The sequence below is a fragment of the Phoca vitulina genome, unplaced genomic scaffold, assembly GCF_004348235.1.
Source record: "Phoca vitulina isolate PV1807 unplaced genomic scaffold, GSC_HSeal_1.0 scaffold1, whole genome shotgun sequence".
Classification (NCBI taxonomy): Eukaryota; Metazoa; Chordata; class Mammalia; order Carnivora; family Phocidae; genus Phoca; species Phoca vitulina.
This window is the reverse complement of record NW_022589704.1, coordinates 64,949,589-64,970,357: the sequence shown is the minus strand read 5'-3', so window position 1 is coordinate 64,970,357 and position 20,769 is coordinate 64,949,589. Positions and strand designations below refer to the sequence as shown.

General features: G+C 35.9%; 1 protein-coding gene across 7 annotated transcripts in view; it reads right to left on the bottom strand.

Annotated features, from left to right (window-relative positions):
- TTC21B (tetratricopeptide repeat domain 21B) overlaps window positions 1-20,769 on the bottom strand; it is an 89,948-nt gene that overhangs the window by 42,768 nt on the left and 26,411 nt on the right. For all 7 annotated transcript variants that reach the window (XR_004300116.1, XR_004300118.1, XR_004300117.1 and 4 more), the window contains exons 13-19: window positions 17,427-17,584; window positions 15,717-15,938; window positions 13,721-13,959; window positions 12,048-12,120; window positions 11,457-11,567; window positions 10,596-10,734; window positions 6,516-6,622 (exon numbers count right to left, since the gene is read on the bottom strand). Coding sequence is in view for 3 of the 7 variants with exons in the window: in XM_032409070.1 (XP_032264961.1) it covers window positions 6,516-6,622; window positions 10,596-10,734; window positions 11,457-11,567; window positions 12,048-12,120; window positions 13,721-13,959; window positions 15,717-15,938; window positions 17,427-17,584 (1,049 nt within the window). In the remaining 4 variants the exon portion in view is untranslated. The remainder of the gene's footprint in view (window positions 1-6,515; window positions 6,623-10,595; window positions 10,735-11,456; window positions 11,568-12,047; window positions 12,121-13,720; window positions 13,960-15,716; window positions 15,939-17,426; window positions 17,585-20,769) is intronic.

Here is a 20,769-nt window from a genome sequence, read left to right as displayed (position 1 = left end):
TCATGAAGGAGGAAATGCAGCCATGAAACAAGTATTTGAAAAGAATCTAGATGCTGTAATTAAATAAGTGGAAATGTAAAATGTTTATTAAATTAATAAACTAGTATCTAAAAATTATTAAATCAAATATTGGCAGGTTTCAGAGAGTAAGTACATCCACATATTGTTAATGGCATACGAATGAGTCCAATCTTTCTAGAGAGCACTCTAAACAAAACATGCCAACTTGATAAAACTAACCAGACTATTGAACTTAGTTGTTCCACTCTTAGGAAGGTATTATGGATATTACATAGAAGAAAAAAGGAAACATGTTATCTGTTATAAGGAAAAAACAATCTCTGTTATTTGTTGTAAAAAGAAAAAAAGAAACAACAACAAAAAACCAGAAATCTGAAAGCAACTCAAATGTGTAATGACGGGGAAATGACAAATCAATTGATGGTGTCTATATGAGGTCCAATGCTATATAGAAACCCAGAAAGAAGGCAGGGGCCTCCTTCAAGGTAAGAACGTAGAGTAGGCTGCTAAACGGGGAAAAGTATCAGCCTTATCACCTATATGTTTGATTTCTGAAACACTGAGACCTTCCTTTTGTAAGTGACAGAGAAATCCTAGGTTTTAGGCCTTCACAATAAAATTTAACTTTGAGCTATAGATAAGCATCCACTAATGCATTCATGCATTCATTTAACAAAGAGTAAATGCCCACCATCTGCCACACATTCTGCTACACACAGGGAGCCCTTCTGGGGACTCCTGTCAAAATGTTGGTTGACAACTGGTATTTGATGAAGATGGTCTAAAGCTGAGTATTGTTCAGAACCACGGGTCATAAAATTAATTTAAGGCATCATAATAAGCATTCTTTTGGAAATGAAAGAGGAAAGATTAGAAAATAATGGTGTATATAGCATGTGGTGAAGGTTAATACTGTTTCATGGAATTTTTACTTTGGTTATATTAATGTGTGCTTATTTTAAGTACAGAGATATGTGCACATTTGTGTATTTCATGTTTTTTTATATATGTAAATATTGGTGTGTATGGTTTTGCACACAGGTGCACAAATGCACACACTCAATGACAAAAAACTCTGAAACAACCGGTCTAAATAGAGTGATCGTATCCTTCCATTTCGCAGTACCTTTTATACCTGTTGTTCCAGCTTAATTCTGCCTTCTTCCCTTTCAAAAGTATTTTGACTTGAATGATAAATTCTATGGTCACCCTAAGTCTAAAAGATATACAATTCATTCTCTAGATAGTGTCAGATAAGACCTCATTAGCTTAACTTCCTAGAGAAACACATTTATAAGTTAGATTTTGTGATGTTTTGCATTTTTTCTTTTTTTTTGTTAAAAGATTTTATTTGAGAGGGAGAGAGAGAGAGAGAGAGAGAGAGCATGAGTTGGGGGAGGAGCAGAGGGAGAAGCAGGCTTCCCACTGAGCAGGGAGTCCGACGTGGAGCTCAATCCCAGGACCCTGAGACCATGACCTGAGCTGAAGGCAGATGCTTAACCGACTAAGCCACCCAGGTGCAAAGAAATGCTTTGCATTTTCTTAAAGGTAAATAATCAGGGCAGATATTTTGGGCAAAATTCTTTTGCATTTCTTATTAAAGGCATTTCATAAAAGAACGCTCAATTATTGTAAGTATATACAATGGTCATTATGAAACATTTTCACACAGAATAAAATTTTCTTCAAGAATTGATACCATTTCCTATGTTTTTCCTTGGATTCCAGAAAGATCAGAACTAAATTTAATTATCTATTACAATAACTATGTTAACCTTGATTGTCAATGCATTTACATTTCTCAGGGGTGCCTGGTAGCTCAGGTGGTTAAGCGTCTGCCTTCGGCTCTGGTCATGATCCCAGGGTCCTGGGATCGAGCCCCGCATCAGGCTCTCTGCTCAGCAGGAAGCCTGCTTCTCCCTCTGCCTACCCACCACTCTGCCTATCTGTGCTCTCTCTATGTAAAATAAATAAATAAAATATTTTTTAAAAATCAAATATCACATTACTTTTTATATGACGAATTGTAAGTGACAGAGAAATCCTATGTTTTAGGCCTTCACAATAAAATTTAACTTTGAGGTATAAATAAGCATCCACTAATGCATTCATGCATTTATTTAACAAAGAGTAAATGGACCTATATAGACATAATGGAAAAATCCACACAAATGAATGTTAAGTGAAAGAAGCAAAAATAATCTGTATTATTTAAAACTATATAAAGTTAGAAAGTCATAAAATTCTTAGTGTTTTATGGCATATGGGTTGTTTATATATGATTTATTTAATTTTATTTTCACAGAAAAGATGGTTAATTTAATATGTCAAAAAGTGATTTTTTCCCTGTAATTTTTCCTGCAACTAAAAAATTAAAATAATGTATGGTTTCCTTTCAGTCATTCAACTAAAATTTCAAGCACCTATCATGGTTGACAGATTTTAAGAGGACTCCCATGATCCTCACCTCTTGGTCTTCACTACCTTGTATAATCACCCCCTTTGTGTGAGGTGCAACCTATAACTTGCTTGTAACCAATGGAATATGGCAAATATGATGGAATGTCACTCCCATGATTACATCATGTAAGACTGTCTTGTTAGCAGACTCATTCTACAGCCTTTCTCCCTTGCTGGCTTTGAAGAACTAAGTAGTCATATTAGCTGGCCTATCAGGCAGGGTGCTGATGAACCACTAGGGTGTGAGAACCTCTAGGATCTGCAACAAGAAGCAAAGAAGAAGCTGGAGCCCTAAGTCTTACAGCCTTGAGGAAATGAATTCTGCTAATAACCTATGTAAGCTTGGAAGTAGATCCTCCACCAGACAAGTCTCTAGATAAGAACCCAACCCTGGCCATACCTTGACTATCTTTTTTTTTTTTTTTTTAAGATTTTATTTATTTATTTATTTAATTGACAGAGAGAGGGAGAGAGACAGCTAGAGAGGGAACACAAGCAGGGGGAGTGGGAGAGGGAGAAGCAGGCTTCCCGCTGAGCAGGGAGCCTGATGTGGTGCTTGATCCCAGGACCCTGGGATTATGACCTGAGCTGAAGGCAGCCACTCAACCAACTGGGCCACCCTGGTGCCCCCACACCTTGACTATCCTGACACCTTGTAGAGGACCCAGCTAACACATGCCCAGAATATGGACCCACAGAAACTGTGAAAAAATAAATGTGTGTATTGTTTTCATCGACTAAAATTTGTGGTAATTTGCTACACAGCACAGAAAACTAATGAGGCAAGCATTTGCTAGGGTCACAAAACATGGGACTATACCTACTCTCATGGAAATTTTAATATAAGCAGAAAGATAGATAATAAAATAATTACAGCAAATTATGAGGAGTTTTATGACTGGGAAATACCACTTCCCATGGGAGTACATAATATGAGACCTAACCTAGTCTTGGAGGTGAAGTGAGATATAAAGAATTACTGGTAGTTACATCCATGTTGAGTTTGGGAAGAGAAAGGAGATGGAACCAGAGTACAGACATTAGGAATTACAGGTGAAGGAAAGAAGGTAAGGGATACTATTGTTTGACCAAAGAATTAGAAGGAAAAATGGCTAGAAACACAGAGAAAATTTACATCAGGTAAGTTTGTTAAATAATTTGCTTTTTATTCTAGAGGGCAGTTTCTTCTACAGAGCAGTTACTACTACATGTTTATAAGCAATGGAATAACAAGATTAGGTCTGCCTTTCAGACCGATTACACTGGTGTTGTGGAGAACTACCTGGAATGAAACAAGATTGGAAGAGGATAGGGATCAGTCAGGAGGCTACTGGAGGAGTCTGGGCAAAAGATAATGCTGGACAGGGCTAAAAGGTGACAGAGATGACAGAGATGGAAAAGTGTGGAGTTATTTCAGAAATCTGAAGTTTTTAAAAAGTAAATTAATTAAGACTTGGGGATTCCCTAAATGTAGCAGTTCTGCCACTGCCTAAAATGTTTAGCAACTATGCAAAAATACTACGATGGAACTCCTAAATTTCTACACTGTGGGGATTAGGCTCAATAAATGGTTCCTGAATAAATGAGCATTAAATACCAAAAACTATCATTACATGTATAAGTTTCTGTTGGAACTGTAACTCAAGATTTATCTTTTTGGAGATCTGAATGCAGAGAATGTTAACAATTGGGAAGAATTTTATGGCTCTTTAAATTTTATTAAAGATGAATAATCTCCGTGCTATAACATATAAACTTAAAATTAATTAAATTTGGTTCACTAGCATAGTCTAACCATGTATACTGTTTATCCTCTTCTTAGTGTTGCTTGAAATATCTGCTCATATAACATAAGGACTCACATAACCAGGGCAGCTGGGACTAGTAATATTCATAAAAAGGTAAAATGGGCCAAATTCACTTCTAAAATATTTTAAACATCTAAATTTACTGAAATTACACTTCCTTTGTAGCTAATGGTAGCTAACCTAGGATTAGGTATAATTTTCTCACCATGGGATCAGAATATAAGGATAAAACATACCAACAATTAAGGATAAGATATTAACATTTTAAAGATGACATGTTGTAATGAAATCATAAATTTAGATGGGTATCACAGAAATCAAATGGCCCAAGCTCAATTCATTCACAACTGGAATAAAAAAAATTGGACATATTGGACAAATTGTTGAAATGTTATTTTACACACACATACACACACCCCACTGTTAGCTAAAGCTCAAAGTCAAAACATTTAATAAATTATTTGGAGAATGCAGAACTCTTCTGAGTACATGAAAATTAGGTCAAAAGTGGCAAGTAGTGTGGTATTCTAGAAACCATACAGGATTACTAGTGAAGTACTCTATGTTCTACTTCAAGCTCTGAGAAGATGGAGGATAGATCAATTCACAAACCTGACTTAACTACCACATATTGAACTAAGCACTAAGTAATGCCAGAAACACATTATTTCAAATCCACATGGAACCTATAGCAAAACTGATTATAATATAGGACAGAGAGCAAGTTTTAACAAATATCAAAGGATTGAATTGTTCAAAGTATGTCTTTGACCACAGTGGAATTAAACTAGAAATCAATATCCAAAAGGTAACAAGGACTCAAATACAGAGAACTGGTCGTTGCCAGAAAGGATGGGGTGGAGGGATGGACAAAATAGGTGAAAGGGATTAAGAGGTACCAAAAAAAAAAAAAAAAAAAGATAACAAGAAAATCAGAACTGCCTGGAAATAACCCATGGGTTAAAGAAGCAATCAAAGTAGAAAGGAGGAATATTATGAACAGAGTAATAATAAACTTGTGGGAGGTAGCTAAAGCAATGCTTGAGAAAAATTATCACCTTAAATGAATAAGAACAGAACTAAGGCTAACTAATCCATTACCTAACATACTATTTCAATAAGCTAGGCAAAGATCAACAAACCAAACCCAAAAAGAAAGTAGAAGAAACTAATTAATGAGATAAAAGGAAAACATTTAATGAAGCCAGAAAAGGCAAAAGTTGGTTCTCTGAAAATATTAAGATAATAAACTCCCGGAATAATTGATCATTAACAGTAGAAGGAAAATAAAATAAAATCACCAATATCAGGCCATAAAAAAAGACATTTTTATAGCACTTGCAGACATTCAAAAATAGAAGATATAATGAACAAATTTAAAAATACAGCCGTTCAACCTAACGTAAGAGGTTTAAAAATGATCAGTCTGAATTCTAAAGATGTTGAATCCACTAATAAAAACCTTCCATCAATGAAGCCTCAAGGTCCAAATGGTTTTAACTGAATTGTTCCAAACATTAAAGAAACAGCAATAGTCTTAGAGATCCAAACACCTTCATGAACATAGATATACAAATTTTGCACAAAATACTAGTATCTTTAAATTCCAGCAATATCTTTTTAAAAATCACAATAAAGTGACATTTAAGAAATATAAGGGTGGTTTAGCATTTGAAAATCAATTTAATACACCACATTAACCGGGAACAAAATAATAGGAGAAAAGTCACATGATGACCTTGAAGGCTGTGGAGTGCTGTAGATAAAATTTAAGTCATTTATAAAAAAATTGTTAACAAACTAGAAATTGAAAAATCATCAAAAACCATCAGCTGCTTAGGAATACATCTAAGCAAATGTATATAAAACCTCTCCTTAGAAAAACCTTGAAATATTAAGAGAAATTAAGAAAGATATAAATAAGCAAAAGAGAAAAAAATGAGTTCACATCCTGCCTATGACCCTATTTGTGTGACTTTACACAAATTATTAAACCAAGCTTCCTCAGCTATAAGAGATTAAAAATATCAACTTGCTCTAATTGTTATATTAATTAGCAATAACACATTTAAGCAGTACAATCCATTCGCATTCAATCATTATTTCTATTTTGGCTTATTTTCTGTGGCAGTTGAGCAGAAATAAATTGTCTTCCTCTTACACATGGCATTTTGCCTTCTTCTCCCACCTCCCACCCCACAACCACTCACAACCAAACACATTTACCTCTTGTAATGAAGTGATTGCATCTCCAGGTCTTTCCATTTTACTATAAACTTTTGCTAGAAGAACATGAGAACGTCCATCTTCCATGAGAGTGGACAGTTCATTTACTAGGAGAGAAGATATTGGGAACAAATATTCATTTTAATGAACATTTACATTCTTCTACAAGTTTTGAAACTGCTCTTTAGGAAGAATGACTTTGAACAATAGTGAATAAAGTTGAAAAATTTTTAGTCAGTTAACTGAAGGTTGGCCAAATTAAAAAAAAAAAAGATTTAGGATGAAAACTAGCTAGAAAAAAAGTTAAAGAACTGGATAACAACAAGGTTCTCTTAAACATATATTAAGAGATAACAATGTAACAACATACATAAAAATTTCAATTTACATTTTTAAGTCTGTAAACATCTTTGTTTACTGAAGTCATTAAAAAATAATACAGACTAGTTGCTATGGGCAATTAAGAAGATAACTGCTGTTTTTAAAATAATAGATACTTGACAAGCGATGAAGTATGGTCCTTAAGAGCACTGACTTTGATAGCAATCTGTCTGGTTTCAAATCTAGGCCTTCTCACTTACTAGCTATTTAACCTTGAACAAGGTACTTTTCCATTTTGTGCTTCTCTTCCATCTGTAAAACAGTGGAAACAATAGTACCTATCTCAGAGGGTTGTTGTAAAATTTAAAAAGTTCGTAAGTTACTGGGCGCCTGGGTGGCTCTGTTGGTTGGGTGACTGCCTTCGGCTTGGGTCATGATCCTGGAGTCCTGGGATCGGGTGCCACATCGGGCTCCCTGCTCAGCGGGGAGTCTGCTTCTCCCTCTGACCCTCCCCCCCTCTCGTGCTCTCTCTCTCTCTCTCTCTCAAATAAATAACATCTTTAAAAAAAAAAAAGTTCGTGAGTTATGAAACAAGTTCACATATGCAATTAAAATACTCTAGTACATGGTAAGTGCTATTTAAATACTTGGTATTATTATTTTGTGATTTAAGAGCAATAAAAGAACCCTAGATAAATAACAAAAATATATTTCTTCCAGTATCTATCCAGGGCATGGTCGGTGCCACACATGTATCAAAGTGGTTTATATATATTGTTTCTTTAAAATCTCAGGAGGGGCAGGTTTTGTTATTGCTACTTTACAGGTAAGAGAAACTGTGAGACGGCACAAGGAACAAGGAGACTGTCACAGTGGGCCAGAGGAGCAATGTCGCACACATGAGAAGGGCCCCATACCCCACTGTGAAGACTTCGGCTTAACTCTGAGGGAAATGGGAGATGGCAGGGAGCTTGAGCAGACAAGAGCAGACCTACTCTGCTTAAAAGGCTCAGTGCTGCAGCTGTTGAGAGAGGCTACAGCAGGGGCTTGGGGCTGAGGACGGGCTAGGGAGGCCAGCTGGAAGGTCACTGCCAGAATCCACTTGAGACGACGGTGGCTTGCCTGTACAAGGCGACAGCTGTGGAACTAGTGGGACAGAGTGGGGTTCGGAATATATTCACAAGGTAGAATCAACAGGATTTCCTACGGTCAGGGACAAGGGTGACGGCTAGGATTGGGGCTCTCAGCAATGGCTAAGAGGGATGAAGCTGTTCTTGAGACGAAGAAGGCTGCGTGCGGAACAGATGTGAGGAGGCAGATGAGGAATTCTGACTAGACAGGCCAAGTTTAAGATGCTTATTAGAACCCAGGTGCTACGTCAGCTAGATGAAGGTGGATATGTCAACAAAACTGAGCCTTAGATTGCTAATTTAAAGATGGAGGTAATTATAATCACCTCAAAAACAAATGTGGACATTAAGGAAATTATAATGAAATGCTCAACAAATATTTATTATATGAAAGCATTTATGTTACATAAATGTAATAAACTTAACACTCACACAAGTAGAATGTGCTACTTGAGTCTCTCTTCTTTTATACCCTTTCCAAAAATGCATATGCACATGCAAGGCCATCTGCAGTGTTTCAAGCAAGGTCTGACAGACCCAGGCAAATATTTTTATGGAACCAATAACACTTTATGTAGTAAATGCATCCCAAATGAGAAGAATTTAAACACCAACTTCCTCAAAGCTAAATTAAAAGACCATTTTGAAAATACTAGAAAACTCAAGAGTTGGGCTGCCCGTATCAGGTATCCAAACACATTTACAGTGAATAGGACACAGGCAAAAGCAAAATAACTCACGGTAAGAAAATGAAGATTCCCAGAATTAGCCATACACATAAATAAGTTTATTATACAGTAAAGGTGGCATCTCAATACATGGCACTGAAATAAAACTGTTCTCCATTTGGGAAACTATATAGTAAAAACTGTATGGGGATTAAAGCACATGGATTAATGTTCTATAAAAATTCCAGAAAAATATAAAAGAATATTTTTACAATGTTAGGATGAGGGAAGTTTTTCTGAGCATGATAGGAAATTCAGGACTCAAAAAAAGAAAAGACTGGTATATATAATAATTAAGTATTCTATTTGACTGAAGAAATAATAAATTCAATTGAAAAAAAACAAAAAAAGGAACAGGTTGGGAGAAAAATGTCTCCAAATGAGTAACAGGTGACAGATGATGAATCAGAGGTTCAGGGTCAAAGACAAAGGATATGAACAAAAACATCCTAGAAGAAAATGTGATCTACAGACATAAAATAATGCCTAGCCTTATCAATCATCAAAAAAATGCAAATTAAAGTGTTTTTCCCCCCTCTGATTAATACTACACAATTATGGGACATTTTTGGCCTTAAGAAAGAACCATGGGGCATGACTCAATTCTAGGAAGCACACAGAGGTATCTAAACAAGGACTCAGTCTCAGTACTGTCTCCAACTTTTCTTCAATCTAAATGTCTATCAATAGGGGACTCATCAAATAAATTCTGATATCAACATATACTAGAATGCTCTACCTGTGCTAAAGAAAATAAAGAAGAACTACACTTACTAACATGGAGAGAAGCTACTAAGCGAAAAATGCCTACTGCAGATGTGCAGCATAATATGATCCCATCTTGGTAGGAAAAATGTGGTAATTACGTGAGAGAGAGAGAGAGGCATGGTGGGGACACTAATTAGAATGATACACAAGGTAAATGTGGTCTTCTCTGGAGAGTGGGACAACACAACTTGCATTCACTTCTGTAATCTTTAAATTTTGGCGATGAGTAAGTGCTAGATTTTAATTTAAAATAAAGATCTTTAAAAAGCAAACTTGTAAGAAGGCAATTTATAGTATCCAGTTATGTTTTCAATGCACGTAGTTTTTGACTTAGCATCTTGCTCCTAAGAAATAGAAGCAAGTATATACCAACGAATGAGATACAAGGATATTTACTGTAACATAGTTTATTAATATCAAAAGAACGGAAAACCAACTAAATGCCCAATAATTGAAGGGAAGTTTAAAAAACACTATGGAGTTATAAACAAAACAAAACAAAACAAAAACTATGGAGTTATAGAATATTATGATGGCATTAGAATGATATGAATGTACTAACATCAAATGATATCTGGCACATGCTGTCTGTGAAAAAAAATTACAGGATGGGAAAAATAATCCATTTGAAAAGAAAATTATGCATATTACACTTATATATTTACAGATACACTAAAACACAAAAATGGTTACCTCTAGGGAGGTAGTTTGAGAACAGGGCAAGTAGAATTCACAGGAGAAATTGGAGACTTACACATTATATTCTTTTACAGTGTTGAATTTTTAAAAAAAACTTAAAAGAGGAGTAAAGATTATAAAGGTGTTTACTTGATGTATAAAAATATCAGATGTAGTTGTAATTTAAAGGGAACTCCCTTTATATCATTTTGGAAAGTAAAGTATCTTTCTATAACACAATTAGCTGTTTCATAAATCTGTTATTAGATTAGTCAAATATCTTATTTTAATAGAGTGACATGCTCATAAATGAAATAATCAACCTCACACATATAAGACTGAAAATATATATAATACTGAGAATACAAATAAACATTTATATAATATAAAAATAAAATAGATCAGACCTATCAGGTATGGTATATATATTTTTCAAATCAGAAAGACTTTCATACCAGGTTCATGAGCTAGAGCATGTTGAAGAACTTTTTCTGCTTTGTCATACCATTTCAATTTTAATAGAAGCTCAGCCAAGTCATAGCAAAGATAATTTTGTTGTCCACTTTTCAGAGCGGCTTCATAGTAAGTGATTGCCTAAACAAAATGCATTTCAGTTAGGAAAATAAGGCAATGAGAATGGTGTTAAGCACAGATATTTTATACATTACAGACTTAAAGCATATAAAAATTGGAAAAAATTTAGGAGAAGCTTAGGCATGTACCTGCCTGTCAGTTAAGTATGCCATTTTTCTTAGACAATCAAACATCAGACAAGGCAATGAGCATTTCTTATGAAAAGCAGCTAACGAAAAGTGCTTAGTGAAACTGTTTTTACCAGTTTTAGTCCAGAGGCCAGTGAACTTCAGTGAATGCAAATACTCTGCTAGCGGCTGTATATATGTTCAGTAGTGACCAGGGATAGAACAAGACATTAACAACTAAAGGAAAATCCATTACCCCTACTAGAGGGGGGGAAAAAAAGCACACAGCTTATCAAAACTGGTTCAACAGAAAGGACATCTGTTATGCTTTGTCATAGAATGAAAAAGATGTAACCACAGCAATTTCATCGTAATTGGCTGCAGGGTTTAGGTGTAAGATGATGTCGGAAGTAAACTTCAGGGCCCAAACAGTCCTTGCAAAATGCAGCGATGAAGAGACACTGAGAAAGTCTTTAACATAAATTCCTGTTTGTGAATATAAATTTGGAGTTTACAACCGTCAGGATGTAAACAGTGCTTGCTAAAGACTTCTCATAAAGCAGGGTTTGAAACATTGAATCCAATAGACATATTTCAAACATATAAAGTACTTACCTTCGAATAGTTGTGGGTTTTGACAAGTGCTTTCCCAATTTTGCTTGCCAGTGTTCCATCTTTGGGATTCTGATTTAATGCTTGCTCATACGCTACTATGGCTTCTTCAGGCTAATGTTGGCGGATACAAAAAATAAGCAATGAATAAACAGCTTAGCTGGATCCCATTAAAGGACAACATTTCTATAATTAAGCTCTATACCTGGAGTATTCACTCAGTGAGACAAATAAAGCACATATTTAAGTCTAGAAATGTTAACAATTTCAGAGAGGTGACAGTCACTACTGTTAGGTGTAACTCATTAGTAAACACCATTTTGGCCAGTAGCTCTCTTCATTCTTCCACTTAAAAGAGACTCTTAACTTGCTTCTGGTACCATCTCTATTTCAAATGATAGTGCTGAATTATTGCATCTCAATTTGAAAACAACTTTTTTATTGTAATGGTTATTTCCTTTTACAGTGATGACTGGATTGTCGTATATTAAATAACATTAAAAAATTCCTTTTAAGAGACTATGAAGCTAATCACAAAAAAGAGTTTTACCATTTTTTAAAAAAATCTGAGTTCAGTAGCATCAGAAACTTTACCTCTTGTATATTCATGTATGCATCACCAAGGAGAAGAAAAGAACGAGGGCTGGGCATTCTCTCAGCAATTTCTCTAGAAATCAGACCAACTCTATTTAGTAGACTGAATACAAATATCTTCTTCTACACCAGCTAAATACAAGGTAAGCTCACTTATTTCAATTAACCAATAGCCTTCAGAGTACCTTCTACATTTTCAACAGTGTAACACTGTAAAAGAAAAAAACCACCTACCCATACCCACACCCAGATTATTTATGCTAGATCAACTCTTTTTTTTTTTTTCATTCAATCTTTCCATTTTCTGAAATGCAGGTAACAAGAGTACTGGTAGACAGTAAACATATCAATTATACAGAAACAGGTTTTGTTATCTCTAATTCTGAAATGATGTGAGAGTGAAGGCACAAAAATATCATGTGATGCTATTGCAACGTATGGTTTCTCATTCAATTGGTCCAAAAACTATTTGAGAAGTATAATTTTATAGATGTTGCTGAAGAACTGAAGTCTACAACTAATGTGTCAGATCTGCCTGAAACAAGCCTGTGCTTTTAACTATGATATTATAGAGTATCCAAAACAAAGCGACCCTATTTTAAAATATTTTTCTATCATGAGAGATGACAGTTAGTGCTGATCTTTTGGAAACATCATAGAAAATATGATCTAGGACCTCTAGTTCATCCATCTATACATGGGATGCTGCTCAGTTTCTTTGAATCACTCAGCACCTACAAAGAACCTGAGCAGAGTTCCAAGTTTGGGTATTCACATAATATAGATGAACCAATGACTGAATTCATCAACATGTTGCTGTGTTCTCAACAGATAAAAATGTTGATTTTCTCTTAAATAAAGTGTGTGCTTGTATGTTTATCCTTTTGTTTGGGGAGAAAAGTAAGAGCAGCCTGTGTGTACGTCCGTGCACACACATGCACATGCACGCACATGAATGTGTGTATCCCAATAACCCCTAAGGGCACCAGTGTATAATATAACTGTTAAAGTCCCTGCCCTTTCACCAAGGAAAATTTGTAATCCATACCTTGGTGTGGTATATACTAAGCCATAATTTTGTATTGCTAGAGCTATCACACTGAGCATTAAAAATGGCCCTGAGGGGCGCCTGGGTGGCTCAGATGGTTAAGCGTCTGCCTTCGGCTCAGGTCATGATCCCAGGGTCCTGGGATCGAGCCCCGCACTGAGCTCCTGGCTCAGCGGGGAGCCTGCTTCTCCCTCTCCCTCTGCCTCTCTCCCTGCTCATGCTCTCTCTCTCTCTCAATCTCTGTGTCTCAAATGAATAAATAAAGTCTTAAAAAAAAAAAAAAAAAGGCCCTGAACTGTTGTTACATTACACAGCTTTCTTAAGCTATTAAAATACACATAACTTGCTCTTGCCCATCCCAAACAGGAAGATTAAAGTGAAATCACATCTAATGAAGGACGACAGCTAAGAATCCAGAGTAAGCCACAGGTTGAAATAATCATAATCACTACAGCTTATGTCTTAGGGAGACTGAGTTACTTGGTTAGTGTGATTGTGGTTGGTAGTTGAACAGATTAGGGAAAGGGTCTATACGGTAAAGGAGTTAAAAGAAAAGAAAAAAAGAAATTTGGGGATTAATTTTAAGAAGTGTGTCAAAATACAATGGGTTAAAATAATCACTTACCTATAACAAGTAATATATAACATTTTCTCTTTTCTGTGCTTCAGATAAATATCTGCCATTTTCTCTTTGGCCTCTGTGAAATAAGGCTGCTCAGCTGTAACGTTCCGAAGCATGCTTAAAGCCCGCTCCACATCTCCTTGTGCCAGAGCTAGGTCTGCGTTAGCAATGGTAACACGTAATTCTTCAGACGTCCCAGAAAATTCATGGATGGCATCTTGTAAAACTTTTGCTGCCTCGTGCTGTAAAGATGAAGTTAAAATAACACTCTTTCAAAATATTCAACAAATTACATTAGAAATGAAGATTTTCTCCAAATCCAGAATGAACAGTAAATGTTAGAATCTTCATGAAATATTGACAGATTTTTGAAAAACACAAAAATTTAAAATTAAACTCAGAGACCAAATTCAGATGACTGTATAAATATCTGTTGGCTGAAAAGTGTTTTCATGACCGGGACAATGGGGGTTGCTACACGAGAGCTGCTGCTACTGCAATTTAATAAGCATTTACTTTGCATCCAGCATCTAATTCTCATAGAAATTCTCTGAAGTAGTTACTATCATTATCCCCACCGTGCAGTAAGGAAACTGAAATTTGGAGAGTGAAGAAGTTAACAAATGACAGACTCAGAACCCAAACTCAGGCAGCTTGACCCCAGAGCTTAAACTCTTAGCCATGCTCATTTCTGCCTCCTTGATGGGATCCAGTCCACAATCCTCCCCTGTACCAAATGGCTCTTCATTAACTAGCAGATTACTTTATTCCCTACGCCAGGACCTCATTTCTGTTATGCCTCAGCTGAATACATTCCCTCAGTTCCAAATCTGTACCTCGATGAATCTAAAATGTCATTTATTTTAGGATTCATCTCAACTTAAGAGATTATAAGACATTTTGATTTCAGAAATGTTAACATGTGAAAAAAAATAGTGCATTCTGGAACCAACTATCTATGGTAGAACTGGTTCTTCTTAAATATATATTTAGGTTAATGTATTAGGGAAATAGAAATTATTTTGAGATTTGGCAAGTATCTAGACACAGCCTTCTTAATTTCCACTAAAATATGAAAATAACTGATGAGCAACTGTTGCAATCTAAAAAACAGATATAAATGTTAAGTTCCTCATTTTTTTTTTTTTAGATTTTACTTATTTATTTATTTGACACAGAGAGAGAGACAGCAAGAGAGGGAACACAAGCAGGGGGAGTAGGAGAGGGAGAAGCAGGCTCCCCACTGAGCAGGGAGCCCGATGCAGGGGCTTGATCCCAGGACCCTGGGATCATGACCTGAGCCGAAGGCAGACGTTTAATGACTGAGCCACCCAGGCGCCCCAGGTTCCTCATTTTTTATAAGGCTTTAACTCTTCTCTCAAAAGTGCATTCTTGCTTGCTTCCTACTTATTATTATATTATTATATGTATTATTTTAAGTATTTGATTTTACGATCATCCTATGAATTTACCAAAGCTGTATTCATCAAGTGGTTCTTTCGTTTTGCCAACTACTAGAATTTCAGGTTGGTACTTTCATTTGATTCCAGTAGTACTTGTGTGTACATGGACATGTGTGTGTGCGTGTGTGTGACTCTTTCAGGAGTCTACAGAATGATAACCATGTTATATTATTACCTTGCATGGTAGCCAAGGTCATCGAAGATTATATTACTACATACATCATATTACACTGATACATTTCATGGTACATAGTAATTTATATTATTACTCATATTAGATTACACATAGATTGTATTACTATATTGCCTGGTAGCTAATGAAAGCACACTGTTACCTAAGGTCATCCAGCTGCAAATTATGTTTAACGTCAGGGGTTTGCAGAAAGGACATGATTTGGTTCAAAGTAATGAGAAATAAATTTTCTAAACTCGGCCAGTTAAGCAAGAAAATAATTTCAGCTTTTTCATTTCCTACTAATATATATACTTGTCTAACAAAGTTCAGAGCTGAACCACTGAATTAAAACTTGACTTACCTGTTCTCCATTTAAGCGGTGAACCTCTACCAACTCGAGAAAGATCGATAAACGATGGTTTGCATCAACTTCGGTTTTTCCGTATTTTGATTTTGAGGAAGCTCCAATTCTCATTCCTGGTAAACTCATTGCCATATGTAGAGTTTTAATTGCTTCTGCTATTTCACCCATTTTCTTTTGTGACTGAGCTTTTATCAAATGATATAAAGGGTATTCTCTCACCTGAAAAAAATAATATTTAGAAATACTTCCTTGGAGTGCTTACAATGCCAACACATAATTTACAATTCACCAAACATTAAAATAACAGAATCTCTGAGGATAGTCTACCTGTGATTGTATACATGAGGTCTATTTCTGTCTTTTTATTAACTTTCTGATCATTTATGGTGTTAAATCAGATTCAGGCAACCTGCCACTACCCAGCATCCTCCTGGATGACAAACAAGGTGATTAAGGGCTTTTACCATGATAGAAGAGAAAATACAAAAAAAAGCTTGTAAGGCTAGCAAATATATTTATTTGCTAAATTAGAAATTTGGAAATTTAGTTTTCAGGAAAGGAATTTATCTGGGACTTCTAATACTGATATCAAGTCATTAGATTTCTAGAAACACAGTTTTTTCCCTTTTATTTTTTAGTTTTAAGATTAAAAATCTCAGAACACTTTAGTCAAACTTGGTTTTACCCTTTGATACTACTCTGAAACACCTAGTTATGAAGACTCTATCTTTATTTTGGGTACCAAAAGTGTATACAGAAAAAATAAGAAAATGACAAAAAGATCAAAGAAGGAGTCGAAGGAGATGATCATGTCTAGGAAGGCTCCAGTCATCCTTAAGGCTATGGCTGTAAGCCTGAGCTGGGCATCACATTTTCTGGTGGGCTCTGTGTAAATACTCATGATTCTGTTCTTCTCGCAGAGATTTCGAGTCATTGGGATGGGGTACTGGCACTAGGGTGGTAATGCACCACTAGTCTTGAGAACTACTGACCAAGAAGCAGGCACTATCTTCTGCAAAGCCTGAATTCTCCAGTCCACTGAAGGGTCCTCACATAACAGGGTTCAAAACCCTGTGAAGCAAAGCAAAAGTCTGAGGAGCTCCTCCACGACTCCAGGTAGTTCAGGAAGCACCTGAACCTATGATTTTCCCTAATGCTTAGGGATATGGGATGTAACACAGAATGCCTTGGCTAGAAATCTAATGTGTTTATATCCTCAAACCACACATGAACTTTCAAAATGACTAGGTGTTCTTTGATGATGACTCTAAAAAGTTATTAAAACCCACAATCCAAGAAAGAAACAAGCAATAAATAAGAGTTCTTACACATAAAAATATTTGGCATAATGCTCTACAGTTTACAATTATTTTTATTTACATCCATTACTGCATTTAATGCCCACTATAACTGTAAGGTGTTATTATATGAGTTTTATAGAGAAGAAAACAGGTTCAGAGAGAGAAAAGTGGAAAAACCAGACACTGACCCCCAGGCCCTCTGTCTCCAAGTTCATATAGTTTTTTTAATGACACAACAGCTGCCTCCACTTTTTCTCCTGCTTGTGAATCCAAACTTTTTTCCACGAAAAATAAATTTATTAGCAAAACGTTATAGGCAAAAATACAAAACAGGTGAATATGTAGACACTTGCTAAAGGTTCAAGGAGGGAGATATGTTTTATCCACCTGAATCTGGAATACGTACCTTAAAATTATAGCTCAGACAAAGTTCAAGTGACTGAGAACACAATTTGAATTTTTCCTGAGACAAATAAACCTGAGCTATCAGGAGATGAGCATCTGCATAAGAAGGGTTGTGTTCTAGGCAATGCTGCAGGTTATTATAAGCTGCTTCAATGTCACCTAATAAGAGAAACAAAGCATTACAATTCAAATGGTTGAGAGAGAGAGATGTGAGAGAGAAGAGGGACATGAATAGTTTATGGATAGTTCCATGCCTACCTGCCCCAGGTAGCCCCTTTCTAGTCTTCATGAAAGAATATACCTGTAAGTCAGGCCAGCCATAAGGAGCAAACCAGGGAAAGCTGTGAAAGGATCAGAGTCAATCACCATTGCTACTTCTGAGAGGACTATAAATGTACCTTTATTTATTTTCCTGATCAAAAAACTTTTTACTTAAAATTTCATTACAGTAAGTCTTGCAAAACACAGACATTTAAATAGCTAGAATTCTGTACTGTCACTTATATTAACAAAGAGGATATATAGTCTTATAATCATCCTTGGCCAGAAATTTTACCACTGTATTTAAAATAACAAAAAAAGCATTAAGGATATATTCCGGACATTCAGAAATAGGAGCTATTGATTTAATATGCCTTTAAATGCCAAGTGTAATAGCCAAGGTTTTGGACACACATCCTCTGTACATCTATGAGTCTTAGATGGAAGAAATGATCAAAATTAAAGTGACAGGAATGGTGGAATCTGTTAGGCTCGGGCTGGTAGATGGGGTAGAAAGAGGCTCTTCAGAGAAGGAAGAGTATAAACTCTAGGTCCTAGAAGAAATTTCTAGTGATATAACCCACAGCATTCCGCGTAAAGCCATCTCACAGACTGTGTTAAGTAGGTATAGGAACCCAGCTCCCCATTCAACCTTGCTAGGAGCACCAGGGAAGAACAGACCCTAAATTACTCTCTGTTCCATTACGCTCCTTAACCTCACCTGATACCTCAATAGACCAAACGAGGTTTACAGTTAGGGCTTCCAGTTCCCAAAGGCCCAACCTACCCATGACAGAATCCATCTACACAGAAAACAGTTTTCTTACAGACATAGGATTAATAAACAAGTAACAGGCTGAGGCTGCATAATAACATACTAAATATAGTATCAAAATTTGTCAATCAACCAACAAACATAATAAATAATATTGGATTATTTATTGTTGTGATACACTCTAACACTCAAGAACTGAGCAGGCAGAAAAGGAAATAGGAAATGGGAACGTTAAGTATAATAAACTGGTGTGCAAATGACCACCCCCATGTTCTTTAAGGAGGAAAAGGATTAAGGAGATAGCTTGAAGGTTACTGCTAAGGGGGAAAGCACATAGGAAAAGAATCAGGGTTTACAAATAAGAGACTGAAGAATATGAGGACTGAATGAATAATTGAGATCAGAATCTTTCTTTTAAGTGTGATGAGGGGGCAAAGATGCGTGGTTAGTATTTAGAAGGTCACTAAATATTTAAAAATGAGAAATGTGTAATCACTGTTGCGGAAAATAGCCATATAAAAAAAGAACACAACAATATAACATTTTAATCTAAGAGCAGCCTAATTTCCTTTAAGGGAAAAATGAAAGACATTTCTGTCCTGCATGTATGTCTTTGTAACATAGAATTTGGCTGGTCTTTGTCCCAGGTTCTTGGGACAGAGTCTTAAAATCTTGGAATTTCCTGAGTGAGAGAAGTATCTTTGTTGTTTGAGGTTGGCTTTGACAATTTATATAAGTGAGAAGATGAAGAGTAAGCCCTAGATAGCTTATGTTAAGAATATGACTCAATGGGGACCAACCATGCCAGAAAGACCAACCAAGCAGAGGATGGTGTTATCTACCTGAACTGGGGAGCAGGACCCTGGAGCCTGACTTCAATCACATGCCCAGTGATTCCATATCCATGCCTATATAATGAACCTGGGGTGAGCTTCCCTAGTTGTTAATGCTCTCTACGTACCGTCATATATACATGTGTTGGATTGTTGGTGTGTACCAACTCCACAGACTGAACAATGGCAGCTTCACATTTGGAACCCTCCCAGGCCTTTGCCCTGTGCATCTCTCCCTTTTGCTAGTTTGTATTAGCATCCTTTTGCTATACTAAAACTCTAATCATACGTATAGCAATTTCCTGAATTCTAGGAGTTGTTCTAGTGAACTTGAACCTGAGGAGTCATAGAAACCCCGAATTTGTAGCCAGCTAGTCAGAAGTTCAGGTGGCCTTGGCAACCCCGGAACTTATGGCTCATGTCTGTGCCCTTAACCTGTGAAGTCTGGTCCAACTCCGGGTAGTTCTGGGGTTAGAAGTCATTGTAGTTGGCAGTTTTATCAGGATACCGCTATTCGGACATACGGCAGCACTATTTCAAATGATTTAAGGCTGCTGTTTTTAAAAATGGGGTCAATATAGGAGACTTTCACTTCTAGAGACTTTGGCAATTAAGAATTACTACACTGAGACTGATTTATATCAATTTTCAAAATAACAGATGTCTAATAAATTAATCACAGAACTCAAAGTCCCAGTTTAATTTAGTAGATAGTACCATTTCAACTCGGAGGAAAGTAGAAATTTCATGTGGCTCAACAGAACCTAACCAGAAGAAGGTATAATAGAGCCACTTCTTATATCTAGAGTATTTTAGAGATACGAGCTTTTGAGATCATCTAGTTTGTTTTTTTTTTAACAGTTAAAATTGAGGTACAAAAAATTAGCAAAGTCAATCTTCTAACTCTCTCCATTATATATAAGAAATAATTGTTTAGGATGATACCTTTAAGTTGGTTTCTACCCCTTATGATTTTACAAACTTAATTTACTTTGCATGGTATTCATCTAGAAAAGGTACATAAATAGAAGCCCCAAAGGTTGGTCTACTATGTATATAGTCACAAACCCATTTGTGTCCTAAAAGAAGAAGGTTATATATCTGGGGTTATTTATTTATTTTTTTTGCTATACATAATCACAGAAACTAAACAGGAATTAATCAGTACATTTCATAAAGGCCCCAAACCTGGTAAACCTTGCATCTGGCTATGCCAGTGAGTCAATAACTATGGACTAAAGACTATAAATTCTTACTGCCATCTAAGTATCTGACGGACTTTTTTTTTAAGTGGTACAACTGCATTTTCCCAGCAATTCACTTGATCAACAAATATTACATTTATTGTAATTTTTAAAGAATTAAATAGTACAGAATATTATGCAATTTTATTTTGGATTAAAATTATTTATTTGTGCACAAGTAAAATGCATTTTATGTGACTGTTCTCCATATATATACTTAGTTTATTTCCC